Source organism: Dermacentor silvarum, chromosome 1 (assembly GCF_013339745.2).
Source record: "Dermacentor silvarum isolate Dsil-2018 chromosome 1, BIME_Dsil_1.4, whole genome shotgun sequence".
NCBI classification, from domain to species: Eukaryota; Metazoa; Arthropoda; class Arachnida; order Ixodida; family Ixodidae; genus Dermacentor; species Dermacentor silvarum.
The window spans coordinates 65,774,143-65,790,612 of record NC_051154.1 but is presented as its reverse complement, the minus strand read 5'-3'; the positions used below and the strand labels follow the sequence as shown (position 1 = coordinate 65,790,612).

The 16,470-nt window shown below is 44.0% G+C and overlaps 2 protein-coding genes across 2 annotated transcripts in view; both read right to left on the bottom strand.

Annotated features, from left to right (window-relative positions):
- The window catches only part of LOC119464622 (glucose-6-phosphate isomerase-like), a 31,431-nt gene extending 20,361 nt beyond the window's left edge, over positions 1–11,070 (bottom strand). The window contains exons 1-7 of the mRNA XM_037725655.2: positions 10,756–11,070; positions 9,782–10,013; positions 3,742–3,876; positions 3,397–3,540; positions 3,247–3,318; positions 3,048–3,146; positions 2,912–2,972 (exon numbers count right to left, since the gene is read on the bottom strand). Of these exons, the coding sequence (XP_037581583.1) occupies positions 2,912–2,972; positions 3,048–3,146; positions 3,247–3,318; positions 3,397–3,540; positions 3,742–3,876; positions 9,782–10,013; positions 10,756–10,895 (883 nt within the window). The 5' untranslated portion in view covers positions 10,896–11,070. The remainder of the gene's footprint in view (positions 1–2,911; positions 2,973–3,047; positions 3,147–3,246; positions 3,319–3,396; positions 3,541–3,741; positions 3,877–9,781; positions 10,014–10,755) is intronic.
- The window catches only part of LOC119443965 (paraplegin-like), a 389,278-nt gene that overhangs the window by 257,039 nt on the left and 115,769 nt on the right, over positions 1–16,470 (bottom strand).

Sequence of the window (16,470 nt, the reverse complement as noted above, 5' to 3'; positions counted from 1 at the left end):
TATAGTGCGGTCTTTTCAGACTCCCGTTAATTTTCCCATAGCACTCCATGCATACACTTATCGCTTATAGTGAAGTTGCGGGAAACGAAATACCGGTTACAGTGCGGCTGCCTGGGAGTACGGAAGCCAGTGGAGACGGCGAATGCTCCTCTCAAACGGGCGCCCCAAGGAGTGCTCGAGCAAGAAAGAGAGACGAAGTGGAGGATAAGGGCATGTGGTGCGAACGAATAGCCAGGGAGGCTGAAACCAGAATCTTGAGTGCGAGTCGTGAAATATCACGGCGCACATAGCAAGCGAGGGCCACAAAACTGCCAACGCCGGCCAACGCTCGCTTCACAATAACGGCAGTAAACGAAACTTCAGGGAGCGGGCGGCGCCGGCACGGCACGGCAAAGGGCGCACGCGGAAACCGTGGAATGTGAGGGAAGAGGGCGGCAGGGAAGCGGATTTCGCCTCGGCAACTCCGCCACTTCGGTGGCTCCCCTCCGCCTTCCCTCGTAGCTCGCTCACTTTCGACTGTCACCGTGCGCGCCCGCTGCCGTGCAGGCGCCGCTGCTTCAGCCGGTCCGGCGCCAGCTCCCCGAAGTTTCGTTTTCTGCCGTTATCAGAAAGCGGGCATTTGCCGGTGTGGGCAGTTTCGTTGGCCGGCCTGGGACAGCGCCGCTGCTTCCCTCTGTGCCGTAGCCGCAGCGTGCAAGGTCAACACATGACTAGAAAGTAGAGGAAGCACAAAGGAGAAAGAAGGGTTCACTGCCATTTTCTACGCCTGGCTACGGTAGCGTGGCTGAGACGTCGGCACGTACACGCATGTTCCGGCGCAACGCAGAATGGGCGACCTTGCCATTTGAGAGAGGATGAAATTTCCGCCGCATTTTTTTTCTTTCGTGCCGGAGCAATGCTGGTCAGAGGCGCCGCCGCGTGATTTGGTTCGAATTAACGAGATTCGACTGTAAATTGAAACGTTCTAGCCGCATTCCTGGACTGTCGCATACGCGTGGCAGCTCGGTGCACATGTTTTGCATATGTGCGGGCCTTGAAAATTGTTGCTTTGATTATAGTGCGGTACTGCTTATAGTGCGGATATTCGAGACTCTGGCGACTTACGTTATAAGCGGTCTACACTGTATTCTGCAGCATGTGCACACTGTTTGAACATGTATGTTCTGCAGTGCGTGCGGTACCCATTTGATGCTGGCAGAGTGCAGATAAGTTCAAGTGGTATGCAATGATGGTAGAGATCTTGCTTTCCTCCAGCATTTGGCATGGTTTGATTCATTACATCAACAAACTTTAAGAATAAAGCCGACAGATCCCACGCCCTGTGGGAATCGATGTTATGCGAATCATAGTGCGGGGAGGAGCCTACTAAGTTAACGAACCGACCATGAGAGCACCAAGACGTAGGCGGCTATTTCATGACCTACATGACACGCACGTCATGACATTCATGTCACGAGTCCTCAAGAGTCCCCTTAGTTACACCTAAGAGACCTTAAGGCGAAAGCCTTAATGTGTTCGACCGTCAACCTTTAGCATTTTCCTTCCCTTAATACCACATCCTAACCCATTCCATTGGTTTTTTAGTGTTATTCTTTTTTGAGTCATTGTCATTTTTCTTCAGTCATGGTCATGACTATGACTTCTACCATTATCCTTTAGTGTTTCCTTCACTTAGTACCCACGACAGAACCCATTGCAGTGGTTTTTGAGTGTTAATATTTTTTCGCTGTCATTGTCATTTTTTCTGAGCCATGCTCATGACTGACTTCTACCAGCATACTTTAGTGTTTCGTTCACTTAGTGCCCACGTCCGACGCCATTACAGTGGTTTTTGAGAGTTACTCTTTTTTCGGTGAGTCATCGTCATTTATGCTGAGTCATGCTCATGACTATGATTTCTACCATCATCCTTTAGTGTTTCCTTCCCTTAGTGCTCACGTCCGAACCCATTCCAGTGGTTGAGTGTTAATATTTTTTCGCTGGGTCATTGTCATGACCGACATGACACGCATGTCATGACATTTATGACCTATCACTTATGTTAGTCATGCACTCCTGTCAAACTATGCCAATTTTGGTAGCTACCAAGTTAACGAAACTACCATGAGAGCACAAAGAAGTAGGCGGCTAGATAGATAGATACTGTCAAAGTAGCAAATGTTCGCCAAGAAATGCTTCGCATTTAAAAGGTACATAGGCATACTTTACATATGGGCGTTTCTTTTGAGCTCAGAGTGAAAAGAGGCATTTTAAATTGCCGAGTTCATTATGAGCTTGCCAACAAAACTCTTGCAATTGCACAACCTCCAACAATGAACAAATAAAGTCACAACTATGCATTTCTGTAGTTTACATGTTTACTACCACATCCTGTACACTGTCGTACATACAAAAGAAAAACACAACATGCTAATGCACGCCTAAGACCACTCATTTTTCTGCACTCCTAATACTAGATTCACAGCAGGTAAGTGTAGGTGCAAGCTCAATTTAGAAGTAGCCTGATTACTTTATTTTACAACGAAATGATAAACCTTAAGCCTTTTCACATTAGGAAGCAAGACCCTCATCCCAAGGCATCTTTCATAATTGCACGCAAATGGCTGCTCTAGATTACCTTGTTCACTGCATTTCTAGTAATTTCACTGCCTTACTGTACAACTGGTGCACATTCGCTCTCACTTGAGTGTTCTGACATGTTTTGTTGAATAATATGTCAGGTGGAAATAACACATTGCTCTGTTTTCTATAATTCACATGGTCCTATTCTTCTGCCTCGAGTAACCATAACTAAACTCATTTCTCAGCCTCTTCCCCTTCATGCAAGTGACTCAACTCTTAATTGCCCACTTTGATGCTGCACACATACATGTGCATAAAAGCTAATCTTTTGATGTGCACATATTCTTACCAACAAAAAGAGCAATGGAGAGTCCAATAGCTGACCAGAGTGAATATCGGCCGCCAACCCACTGAAACAGTAAAAAAAAAAAAAAATGCCTTGAATTTCAACACAGAGAAAGCAATATATGCACACTAGTACTTACATCCCAAAACTCAAACATATTCTTCTCATCAATACCAAACTCCCTAACTTTTGGAGCGTTTGTTGAAAGTGCCACAAAGTGTTTTGCCACATCAGCTGGCTGAAATGACAATCATTGTGCAAATTAAAAACTATCTGCAACATAAGGCAACATTCAAACAGTTCATACAACAGAACTATGAGATGATGTGCTTTCTTACATTCTTGGTGTGATTCATCAGCCATTCCTTTGCTGATTGAGCATTCGTAATAGTTTCTTGGGTGGTAAATGTCTACAAAGTAAAGAAGAGCATTACTCATTTAGGAGCAGTTTCATGATAAATAAAGGATGAAGACCCTACAGCACTTGCCTTTGATGCAATGATGAACAGAGTCGTCTCTGCACTTAGGTTTTTTAGTGTCTTTGCAAGGTGAGTGCCATCAATGTTGGAGACAAAATGAACATTTGGGCCACACTGGTAAGGCTGCAGTGCCTCAGTCACCATGAGAGGGCCCTGTATAAATTTTAAATATGAGTGAAACTCAGTTGATGTGACATCATGGGGTCACCATAAACACAGTTGCAGTCTTTGAAATGATTCACAAGTTTTTTCTGCAAGTTCACCTAACATGAAGAAAGACATGCCAAAATTACAAGCATAATTATTAATTTCACAAAATGCAATTTCAGCTGCACAACTAACAGAAACACTTACTAGGTCGGAGCCTCCAATGCCAATATTCACAACATCAGTGATGGATTTTCCAGAGTAGCCCTTCCACTCGCCCTTACGGACAGAGTCCGAGAATTCCCGCATGTGCTTTAAGACAGCATTGACGCTAGGCATCACCTGTAACAAAATTCCCACATTAAGATGAAGTCAAGGACGACAATACTTATACTACCACACACTGTATCAAAAATAATCTTGGCTATGACTTGCATCACTAGGACATCTTATTCACAAAACCATGAAACCATGCAATACTATACAATACTATGCGCCTTGGTTTAATAGCCATCTACGTCGCCTTAACAATAAGAAATGCCTCTACAGACAGGCCGACTTAAACAGGCAATCCAATTCCTGGCAACGCTACAAAGCCTGCGATAAGGAATATCAGTCGGCGCTGATATCTACTCGCCGCCATTTCTTCTCACACGATCTACCATCAATGTTAACAAACAACCCTCGAAAGTTCTGGCAGACAATCCTTCCAATAAACCCGATATAACCCTCACCGATGCTGTAGGTGACAGTATTCCTGCGGCTGAATGCGCTGAAGTATTCAATAAAGCATTCACATCAGTTTTTACCAGAGAAGAGGCTTTTTTAGCCCCTATCACAATGAATATTTCCAACACCTCAATGTCCGAAATAATTATTAGCGAGACCGGTATCTTATCTTTACTAACGAAACTTAAAACTTCATCAGCCTCTGATCACCTAGGTTTCAACAACAAAATACTCGTGAATTCATCAGAAGGTATTCATCGCATATTGTCCGCTATTTTTTCACAGGCTCTTTCATCTGGTATCGTTCGAAGCGACTGGCGGTTAGTTAAGGTTGTGCCGATTTTCAAGTCTGGGGATCACTCATTGCTTCTCAATTATCGTCCCATTTCATTAACTAACACAGTTTGCAAACTCCTTGAACATGTGATTCACTCCCAGGTTATTAACTATTTAGAAGAACATAACATCATCTTTATGTACCAACACGGTTTCCGTAAAGGCTACTCGTGCGAAACGCAACTTGCTGGATTCATCCAAGACCTACATTCATCTGTCGATGCGGGTATTCAAGTCGACTCGATATTTCTAGATTTTTCAAAAGCTTTTGATAAGGTACCTCACAATCGGTTATTAACCAAATTAGCACTGCTTAATATTCACCCTCTTGTTTGAGCATGGGTAAAAGATTTTCTCTCTTCCAGGTTTCAGTTTACTACTGTCAATAACCAGAATTCTTTCAGCCAAGTACATTCTGGCGTCCCACAAGGAAGTGTAATTGGTCCCTTACTTTTCCTGATATTTATTAACGATTTACCTAACTCTGTTTCGTCCCAAATCAGACTTTTCGCTGATGATTGTGTAATTTACCGTAACATTTACTCTAATGATGATCGCCTTGCCCTACAATATGACATTGACTCAGTAACAGCATGGTGCTCTACCTGGCTCATGCAACTTAACCCTTCAAAAACAAAATGCATGTCTTTCACTAACCGTAAGTCTCGAATTCCAACCGCATATACCTTAAACAATAATCCACTTGAGTTGGTAACCACTTATAAGTACCTCGGTGTTCACATTTATTCCAACTTAACATGGAACCATCATATTAACCTTACTGTTGCATTCGTTAATTGGTCATTAGGTCTTTTAAAACATAACCTAAAGCATGCCCCTTCCCACCTCCGATCACGTGCTTATACCACTCTCATCCGGCCTAAAATCGAATATGCTTCGGCAATTTGGGACCCCCATCAAGCATACCTAATAAACAGCATTGAATCACTGCAGAACCGCGCAGTTCGTTTCATCTATTCTGATTATTCACGTCATACCAGCATCACAGCATTGAAGAAACGTGCTGGCTTTCAAGAACTATCTCTCCGCCATAAAAGTGCACCGTTTATCACTTTTTCATAAATTGTATCATCACTCAACCCTTCATAACGACTTTTTTTGTTTGCCATCTGCTATTTTTGATAGACGCGACCATCCTTTCAAGTTCAAGCGCATGTCATGTCGTTCATTTAAGTATGCACATTCATTCATTCCACGCACTATAACTGACTGGAACGCTTAGCCTCCATGTGTTGCTACGACCACAGATCACGATAAATTTTTTAATCTACTGTCTGCTAGTACTACAGCGTAATAATTGTGTAAACTGTTATCTAGATGTGCATCGGGTTTTTTTTGTTTTATTCCTTATACTTCTATGATGATTCTCGTATTTTTTTAATAAATTTGTTTGTAGGTTGTATAGCTGTTATTAATCTGTATAGTGTTGCATAGTGTTATGACTGTATAACGAAATTCTAACTTGCTGGTATAGTGTAACATGTGTTCTTTTGGTTGTTGTATTTGTGCCCCCCCCCCCCCCCCCTATGTAATACCCTCGGTTGCGAGGGCCTTTAGGGGTATTTTGTATAAATATAAATAAATTACACACTGGGTGTGTCAGGTAAGACAGAGCCAGTTGTAAAAGAAAGTGCAGCCTTCTGGGTGGATGAAACCACCTGTATGTTAGCAACTTCATAAAGAACCCTCCTGTATTTCTTGTTCTTTTTAATTAGAAGCAATTACCTGCTTTTTATTTTAAACATGTCAATACAAGATTTGTAAAGCACGTTTTAAACATCACTCAAATATTTGCAACATGCTACCTCTTGTGTAACTGTTTTGAACACATTTAAATGAAAGCAACTGTGACATGCAAGTGACAGGCCAGGCCATGGCTTTCTTTGAAGCACAGGAAAAAAAAAAAAAAAAAAAAGCTGTGCAAACAGTAACATGTCCTTAACGAAGTCATGTTTTCAAATGTGCTCTACAAACTTTATACTGACAATCTGGCCATAAAGTTATCCATTTAAAAAATTTGATTATTTGTAATTACTCAGTAATTCATCTTCAACAGTACCACTTAAGACAGACAAGCAAAATAAAACAGGACAAGGGTGGTCCTGTTTTCTTGGAGCTGTTGATGGTGGATTATTACCAACTTGCCCAATTTGCCATCCCAAGTTTGATTTCTTGTAGAAGGGGCTCTTCTCTATGTTACATTTCTCCTGCTAACCCTGCCATGCTGTCATCCATGATAGCTTCACATGTCTGAAAGGCAAGAGTGGCATCGTGATATGCTAGGCTGCCACTTTGTTCTCCGGACTTGCAAGCACTCCGTGTTGGATGATCCCCTTCCCAGGGCACTCCCGAGGGTGTGTCTGAAGTCTTTGGTCTGAAGCCTGGCAGCAAGTAAGGTTTTTAAGTAGCTTGTAAGTAGCTTGGACCACGCTCAAGGTACAACCTGAGGTATTTGGCTGAAGCATTGTGGAACACCATCAGATAACTTCAGTAAAAAAAACACAACAGTCAAGCCGCAAGAACTATTAGTGCTTGGTGGGCAACTGGTGCCAGAACATGTCCTGGATGTTCTGTGCAGAGACCTGAAGTATTGCACTGAGCCTTCTCTCAATGAGGAGAGGGGAGCACTGGGAAGAGAAGTGTAGCGACCAATGACAGAAGGAGATTATTCTAGGTGCATTCCAGAGTGCATCGATGCTCTGTCCAAGGTTTGCGAGACACACTGTTGATGCGATGGCGATGGAACCAGTAGTGGGTTACCTCGGTGAAAGCAATTCCAGGGTGCTGATCTCAGACAAGGAAGGCTTCTTTGCGGTTATGCCAAGGAGCATTTACATGGATAAAGGAAGGGCCACGGTTCACAAGAACTTTATTGGTGTGCTTGATAAGCCATCCAGGATTCACAACCAAGCCATCTCTGCTGCATGACATGAGTGAAGATCGCGTTGCTGATGAAGTGAAGAACGAAGGTGAGAAGGGGCTGAACATTATCTTCAAAGAAAAAACAAGAGGTGAACACTCCATTTCGATGTGTGTTTTCAAAGTGCAGGATTTGGCAGCACGTCATTTCTAGCTCTCTTTTGACACATCTTAATAGGCAGAGTGGATGACCCTTCGAAGAGCACAGTTCCGTGGAAGCAGTAGAGTTTCTAAATAGCTCCAATCTACTGAGGTACGAGAAGTTTTGCTTAGACGTTGCCATGTATTATCCTTTGCTGCAACACCATCTTGTGCATTTTGTTGAAAAGTGTATATGCAAGGGTAATAGAGAAAGATCAATTTTCAAGGAAAGTGGATTGTCTATTGCTAGTTTTGTCGAGCTACTGAGCTTTTATTTAAAGTCAGCATTTGTTGAATGAGAAGGGAAGCGGTAAAAGAACAGCACATGTCCAGTTTTATTGAGCTTATCTGTGTTAAGAGGAAAATTTAGCTCGGGGGTTTCTATCTAAATAGATGGGAACGAAGGAATTGTTTTTCTAGGCACTCGCTGCACGAAATTTGATGAGGTTTGTTGCATTTAAAAGAAAACGTTAAAATCTAGCGACTGTTGGAAGCATATTGTTTATTTAGGCTGTTGATTTTGTTTACAAATTCTCGAAAATTGCAAAATTAAAAAAAGAACGAAATGATATAATTTAAAACTAATTTAGCAATAAAAAACGTATTATAATTCTCTAAACTGCACCTAATTATACATATAAAGCGGACAAAATTGAAGCATCACACACCACTCTGAAATAAACTGTTTGTGAGTAGGACTTTTACAAAACCCATGAAAACATTGTAGCAAATTCACATAAACTGTATAATGATATATAAAATTTGTCTGCTTTAGATGCTCTAATGGATGCAGTTTACTGAACTGCGATATCTGTTCTTAGTGGAGAGTTAAGCATTGGTAAACTTTGTAGTTCTATTTTTTTTTTTTACTTACTGATTATCGGCAATTTCTTAAAAAACTTCCAGGCCCTAAATTAAAATTATGCTTCCTACAGTCACCGGAATTTAACTTTCTCTCTCAAATGCAACAATTCCTTCAAATCGGTCCAGGGATTGTCCCATAAAAGCATTTCTGCATTTTACATGTTTTTGAATAGGCAGCATCAAACTTAACCCCGAGCTAAAGCTTCCGCTTAAGTGGTGCTGTTGAAGATGGATCGTTGGCAATTGTCCAAATTTGCAATCATAATAAGGTTCATTACTCAATGATTAACTCAAAAACTACTGAGGGCTTCCTCAGGAGGTTGCAAGCAACACACAGTTGGCTTCAATCACACAGACGTCACTTTTTTTTTTTTTACTTGCTCCACGATAGATGTGACACCCAGTATCAATGAACAGGTACAAAAGCAACGAGTAAAGGTGAAATCAAAACCATGCATTTCATTAATGATGATTGAAGCAGAGAGAGATGTAGAATTCCCAAATCTGCAGAGCTCCATTTACTACCCCCAAGTGCACCACTCAACATACAGTAAATGCACATTAATCTCATAGGAGTCACATACATCCAAGAAATGTAATTTTAACTAAATGAGCTCTCCAGAAATTTGGATGGTTGAGGCAGTTTCTGCAAAGGAAGCCCAAAAGGAAGTCCGAGTTTGGGAAACAAACACGGGACTGCCACCTGGTTAGACAGTCGCTATACCAACTAAGGAGATGGCAGCGGGCAGCGCGAGGCCAAGTTATTTGACAACCTGAATACATGAAGCGGAAACAATGTTTTAACAAAATGCATTGTTCCTGTCAAGCAGTCTGTCACTAGCCTCATGAAGGAGCAATAACATTTTGCAAAATAAATCAGTTTCCTTAAGAATTGGGTTAACGTTTACTTTAGTATAAAACACCAACACTGCTCACAAATTTATTTGAAGGCAGTGTGCATTTTGCTATAACATGCAGCATACATGCATTACAAACTAAGTGAATGTCTCAAGAATTACCAAGTGTGCCATTCACACAAATACAGTGTGCAATTTCCCATCTGAACCTGCGACCCTGTCCTTGAAGGCAGAATGCCATGGTCAACTACAGCGGGTTTTGCATGTTTTACATCGCAGTCGAACAATATTACAGCAGGCTGCACTTTACAATGACACTATAAACCAAACTCGACACAACATATAGTCAGAACTGCAGTACAGAATGCATGACTACTTACATCCTTTCCATCTACAAGGATGGGAGTATTGCTGCGGTTTCGCAATGCAATGTGAAGCACTGCCCTCCCTTCAGTGAAGTTGATCTTTTCCCCACGAAACATTGCATCACGGGCCAATGCGACCTTACGTGACTTGACGAGGTCAAACAGTTTCACTAAAACTTCTTCATTGATGATGTTCTTGGAGTAGTCAAACAAGAGGACGCCAGAGTCAGGTGTATTTAATTTAATGCTGCAACAAAAGCAAAACAATTGGAAATTACACGCCAACGAAACGATGCATCACGCGATAAATTGCTCAAGCCGCTCCAAGTACGCTTGTTCTCAGGAATTTACTAGAACCGCCCGAAAAAAACAAAGAAAGAAAGAAAGAAAAAAGCAGGAGAATGCGTTTAACCTGGAATTAGACGTGCCGACTGCTTATCTGTCTGCGAAAGCAGTAGATTGCGTAGTAACCCGCGCGAAAATTTTGCGCGGTTACCGCATTTCCCCATCTGAAACCAGAACCATTAATCAAGTGCGCCACTGAAATTGCTGGCCATAAAACATGTTTTACCAGGAAGAAGAAAGTAAAAAATGAGCGGAACTTTAATTAAACCAAGTATTGGTAATCGTAAAGTAAGATAAGGTCCAGCAATTGTATTTACTTCAAAACACGAGCCGTAGGACGGTGTGCATCGGGACGTACGATACACTGGTAAATAGCAGGAGAGAGGTGGCCCGTGAAGGGCGAAGTCGAAAGAAAAGCAATTATCTCGGGCGAGTTCCTGTCTCCTTGTGGCAAGCAAGTTGCAGGAAAACGTCGAACACACAGGAAATCCCAAGGTCAGGGAAGGACATGATGAATGAGGGCCTTCAACCAGTTAGCATCGAAGCTATAACATAGGCAGGATATACAGACAGTTAATGTTAACACACTTGCATGACTCGCATTAGCCGCTCCTGCTTAAACAAGCACAAACTGGACGCCTCACCTGAATTTCTTGAACCGCTGAGAATCCTTCTTGAAGAGCTCCGGCATACTGATCCTCTTCCCATCAGTGTCATAGTATTCGCGGAGCTTCTTGAACACGGGATCGTCTAACAAAAAGTGGTCTTGAGCGAATGTGGCCATAACTATGACTTCCCAGCAAAGCGAAATGCCCGCAGTCGTAGACGCCGTCTTCAGCGGGCGGCGATACTCAGTCCGATGACTCTCCTCCGGTGCAAGCCAGTCAGCCAGCCAATCCAGCTGTCAAACAGCACAGCAAACACGGGCGGGGGCTTCTGGATCTTTTGGGTCGTTTGGTCTGTGGTTTGGTGCGGAAGGAGAAGGTGCACAAGGTGTAGAAGGCAGTGAAAGCAGTGAAAGGGTAGGCAAGAGAATAATAAAGAGAGAGGAGAGCTCAAACTCCGCCCACAGTAGTGACTGCAGCTCCGCCTACTTACTTTGGGGGGAGATTCAAATGCGCTCAGTTGGACCACTTCAAGCAAGCAATCTTGCGCGCGACGGCGACAAGCGATGCGATGGAGATGGCTGTCTCGGCTGCTCGTCGCCTACAAGTCGAACCCCACGCGAGCGACGACCTTGAGCAACATTATTTTTGAGATTTACAACCGGCCCCCTCCCTCGCTATGTATATCAAGACGTTCGTACAAAAACACCTGTATTTTCCGACATTCCAGCCAGGATCAGGCCGGCTGAAATGTCGCAAAATAAAGCCCAAACCGCACGAGAGCGATTTTCTGCGCGACGGCGACGAGCGACGGCTTCGAACTCGTCGCCCGGAAGTGCTATGAGCGACTAGCCAATAGCGCGAAGCCGGAACTGGATGTACATCAGTCAAGTACTACCGATTGTCGCACGGAACGAGCAAACGACTAGATTTTGATACGTGCAAGTAACGTAGTGCAAGACCTTTAGAAATACTTATGCAGCTCTTTACACTAAAACACATCAACTTAAATTAATAAAGCAAGCGTCACGCCAGTTTCGGCGAGTATTTGCTGCCCTCATACCGGCAACACCGGGAGACGTCGCTCAAAGTCATCGCGATCGTCTCGTCGCTCGCATGCTGTACGACTTGTAGGCGACGAGCGAACGCGACATCAGGCAATCTCGATATTCTCAGGCGTGTTTCTCTGTGTCTCCTCTTCTAACTATCTTATAGAAAACATGTAATTATGTGGATCGACACGGTTTTTTTTTATTATATAATGAGCCTTTCATCGAATAATTATAATCGGTTGTGTCGATTTCTATTCAAAACATGAATTGATAAAGCGCGGTAGTATACATCCTAAAGTACAAAATTGTTTGGGTGTGGAATGAAGTTCCGGCTGGCCGAACAGGTGGCCTTTACAAAACAATTATCTTGTTGCTTGTCACTGCCAGAACGTTACGTTGTAGCCGCATTAGTAGCTAATACTAGATGGACTGTCGAAAAATGCAGTCACGATAAGTGTTAAATAGAACACCAATCCCAATAAGCCGCGTATTTTCAGGGCGTATATTTCTCTAAAGTGGTGCAAGGCACGAGCACACTCGAGTGTGCTGGTGAATGGGTATGCTTTGCGGGCTAAACATGGCTTCAATTTTACATTAGAACATGCCCCATAATAGTTATCTACAAGCTTATATAATTAGTGAATTTTAGTTAATTAACGTGCTTGTTGGGTGGAGTTGTTTGCGCACGTAGCATATAATACAAACAGCACTCGCATAACTCACGTGCCTGTAAGTGGCGATGTTTGAGGCGCCAAAGAAATAGCGTCGACACCACTGCGCATGCGCGAGACGCTAACTGCGTTTGGGTTTTGCGTTGGGCATAAAAAGTAGCGCCATCCACTTCCCTTCTCCTCCGTTCCACTATCGCGCTCGGCGCGACCAGCGCGATCGAGGCGCGATATCGACAGTGGCGCCGCCTGCGTCGGGCCTGCCGTGGCAGACGACAGCTAACGCGCTACCAGAGGAAATCCGAGGAAAACTTCGATCGCGCCCTGCGGAGAAGTTTTTGAGGCGCGATTTTGCTTCGTCAGTCAGTAACTGGTCTTAATAATGCCGTTTTGGAAGTAGCAACGCGACGATGCGACACGACGCAAATATCAAGTGTGCAGCAAGCGTTTGCGCACGCCGGATGGTAAACAAAAAAAGCCTTTTGCCCTCGCCTTGTCGGTTGCGGCAACTTAAGGCGCAGCAGCATGCTATCACAACGAAGTTCTTGTCCCTAACACGTTTGATCCGTTTGTGCGTACAACACTTTCGTCGCACAGGCCTGAGAATGGCAGTGGGAGCGCGCTGGAAAAAAAATATACAAAAGCGCAACGCGTGCTTCCACGTGACATGGATTGGCCAATGGGGGAGCGGAGGAGGCTGGGGCGACCGGAGGCGGCGAGGAGGAAACACCGGGGTGAGCGCGGTAGCGCCAACCTTTCCCTTTCCCTCAAGAACCACTTATCATCATCGGCAAGATCTAAAAATGGCGCTACTTTTTATATATAGGGGTTTTATTGGGCACGCTATTTCAGCGATTTAGCGGGAGCCCCAAAAGCAGCCCCAAAAGTTTTGCGTCAACAAACATGGCGGCACCCATCGAAGCGACGGCTCTCCGACTAACAAACTCGGCTTGATTTGTGGTAACGCGTGAAGTTCGTAAGCTAGGAGAAGTGACTGCGGTTATCGTTTTCTCTCAAATAACGCGTGTAATGAAGATTGGTTCATTAGACGCCGCTGATTCCGAATTCGATTGTCGATTTCATGGCTCGTAGGCCTAACGTGGATTAGCTTGGCTGGTGAAGCCACGTCAAGTTGGTTACTCAAAATTAGGCGCAACAAATAGCTTGCTGCTAATAAAATAACCTCTCAACTGTAGTTAAACGCAAAACCACGAAAGTCAAAATTACTCTTTCTATCATAACATAGCATAGCTTATTTTAATATTTATAATAGCTTTTCTTTGACACCGTAGTGGCGCTGCAAGCGCAAGACGCTATTCGCGAACGCAAAGCCCTATTCTAAAACTCTTCTCTCCTGCATGTCCCAACGCTAACACCCGCAAAGCTCTTTGGGGCCCCAAACTTTTGGGGCCCCTATTCTAAAACTCTCTAATTAAACAGGTACATTGTGAGCCGTTAGCGTTGCTATACTCGAAAAAGAAGCAATAATGTTGAAATTCGTATCATCCACGTACGCCATTTCACATATGTCGTTGACAATGACTCCACCGTAGAAATTACTGAAGTCTGCAGGTTTTTCCACAAGTCAAAAACAAACAGCAGACTTCTGCGACCTTGCAGAGTGCGCCCAATTTCCAGCGAATCTATTCTTTCTTTCTTTTTTTTTTCTAGCAGTTGTACTACAAAATTCAGTTGCTTGTAATTAACCCACACACTTTAAAACGTTGCCCGCATATGTGACTCGCCCGTTTGCACTGTCCGCATAGAGTAACCCGCATATAACGCTTTCTAGCACTCAAAAACATTTGTTTCCTCTTTTTGCTTTCGTCTTTAGAGCTGCAGTTTCATCATGTTACCGCGCGCGCACCAACATGTCCATCTGTTCTTACTTATGCCGAAGGAATTTTTAGACAAGGGACTTCACCCACGCACTTTTTAACTTGGCATGCATATCAGATGACGCTGATGGCCCCATTTTAAAGTACCGCCATCTACTCTCTCCTCTGCCATCTCCTCTCCTAAAGCGCTTTTTTTTTCTTTGCTTTTTGCTTGCGGTAGCTAGTCGACGGTGGCGAACCTCCAAAACCCCCGTTGAAGCTAGAGTCATAGAGAAAGGAATTCAACCCCAAGAGGGCACACTCCCATAGGGCCCAGCGGACGAATTGACTGCAGTGTGCCAAGCGGTCGGCGTCAATCACTTCCGGTTTCGGTTTTGGGCGCGCGTATTTTGAACGCAAGCTAGCACGCCGGCTGCGCCCCCCCCCCCCCCTTTTTTTTTTTTTGCTCACGCAGAATCGGTTCATTATTCAGTAAAAATGATTGCGAACGATCTCGTAAAGTTCCATCGAATCTGTGCCACGTGCAATTTCACAAAGTACGCAAGACCTTTTGTGCAATGAGGAAATATTTATTTTGCTCTATATAAACGCTCGTTCCGCGCTTTTTGTGCGTTCATACAACGTTGTGACCCCAGCAGGTAAGGCAGTAGTTCCTGTATGTAGCTCCACCGGACGGCACCAGCTGAAAAAAAGTAAATTACAAGCATGTTACATTTACAAGCACGTAACAGCATGTTACAAGCATGTGTCATTTTGGTATTTAGACATAGCAATACTAGCAATGGGCGGCATTACAAACAAAAGAAATTCGCTTTTACATACATGGCGTAGAAAATACCCGACTCATCCCAAGCAATACCATAAAATATGAAAACATCTGATTTCCAAGCGTTGCCCCATTTCCGGGCATTTCGTGCACTTTGGCAGCACAAATACACGGGCGACTTCGCGTTTCCAAAACTTGGCCTCGGGCGACGCGACGGTACGCTACATACATAGAGACGGACGCAACAGGCACTCAAGACAAATGCGTGAGTGCAATGCCTTTTTTCAGTCCTTTAGAAGACGGAATTTTCGAATTACAAGTTTCTGATATGTTCGTCGGCGTTATCTTTCGCGCGTTCTGCCGGCGCCAGCAGCACACCCCATGTTATCATTCTTGGCAATCGCCCATCGCGTTTTCAACAGGCGTGAGTACCGAAAGAAGGTATATGTTGTTGCGGAGCCACAAAAAACGTCACAGACTTGTCCCTCTAAGATTCATTACACGCCAAACTAACTTTATCAACACGGCCGAGCTGTTTATCGCTAACTGCGTCACAGCGCGCTGTGCGGCCAGCGTGCCTCAAAAGTACCCCAGAAAGTAACGAAATTACTTTTCAGTAATGTCTGGCGTCAGAGAAAGCGGCACAAACTCATCCTAGCAAGATGCACTAGACTACGCACCATGCACGGCCGAGTTAGTTCTCGCTAACTGCGACACGGCGCCCTGTGCGGCCAGTGTGGCTCAAAAACCAAAATAAGTTACCATAATCCCCTAGGAAGCGTCGGAAACATGTCTCAGCACGATTCATTTACTCAAATTAACTGCGCCAGGACGGCCGAGCTGTTTTTCGCTAACTGCGTCTTAAAGGGCAACTGAAGAACTTTTCAAAAAAAGTGAGCTTTGAATGAATTGTTATAATTTTGCGCCCCCTGAATGCAAAAATCATAGTTAACAGGCCAGAAGTCACCGCTGATCGCCTTTATTTAGCATGAACCAGCCGCGGCCTTTGCGGGGGACGCCACGGTGTTGCGAAAGTCGACGGTCCGAGCGGCCACGAAGGGTTCCATGTATTGTGCCGTGCCAGGTGCCGAGAGGAGGAGATATCCAGGGAGATTAGAAAACTGTTTTATACACACTGTACATGGTATATTACAAGATGGGCTACATGATATTGGAGCCGTCTACGTGCTAACATCTTTGCATGTAGTAGCGTTTACACCTCCGAGCGTTCTACATGGTCGAGCGTCTCTACATGGTCAAGCCTCTTTACATGGTCAAGCGTTCTCTACATGGTGAAGCGTCTCTCACAACACTCAAGTCCCCTGTTTTATCCCTTTCGTTTCCCTCTTTCACTCGACGAGGGAATACACTGTAGTTCTTTTAGCCAATCATGCAGCATCTTGGATCAGGTGGCCATATCCCGCACGTGA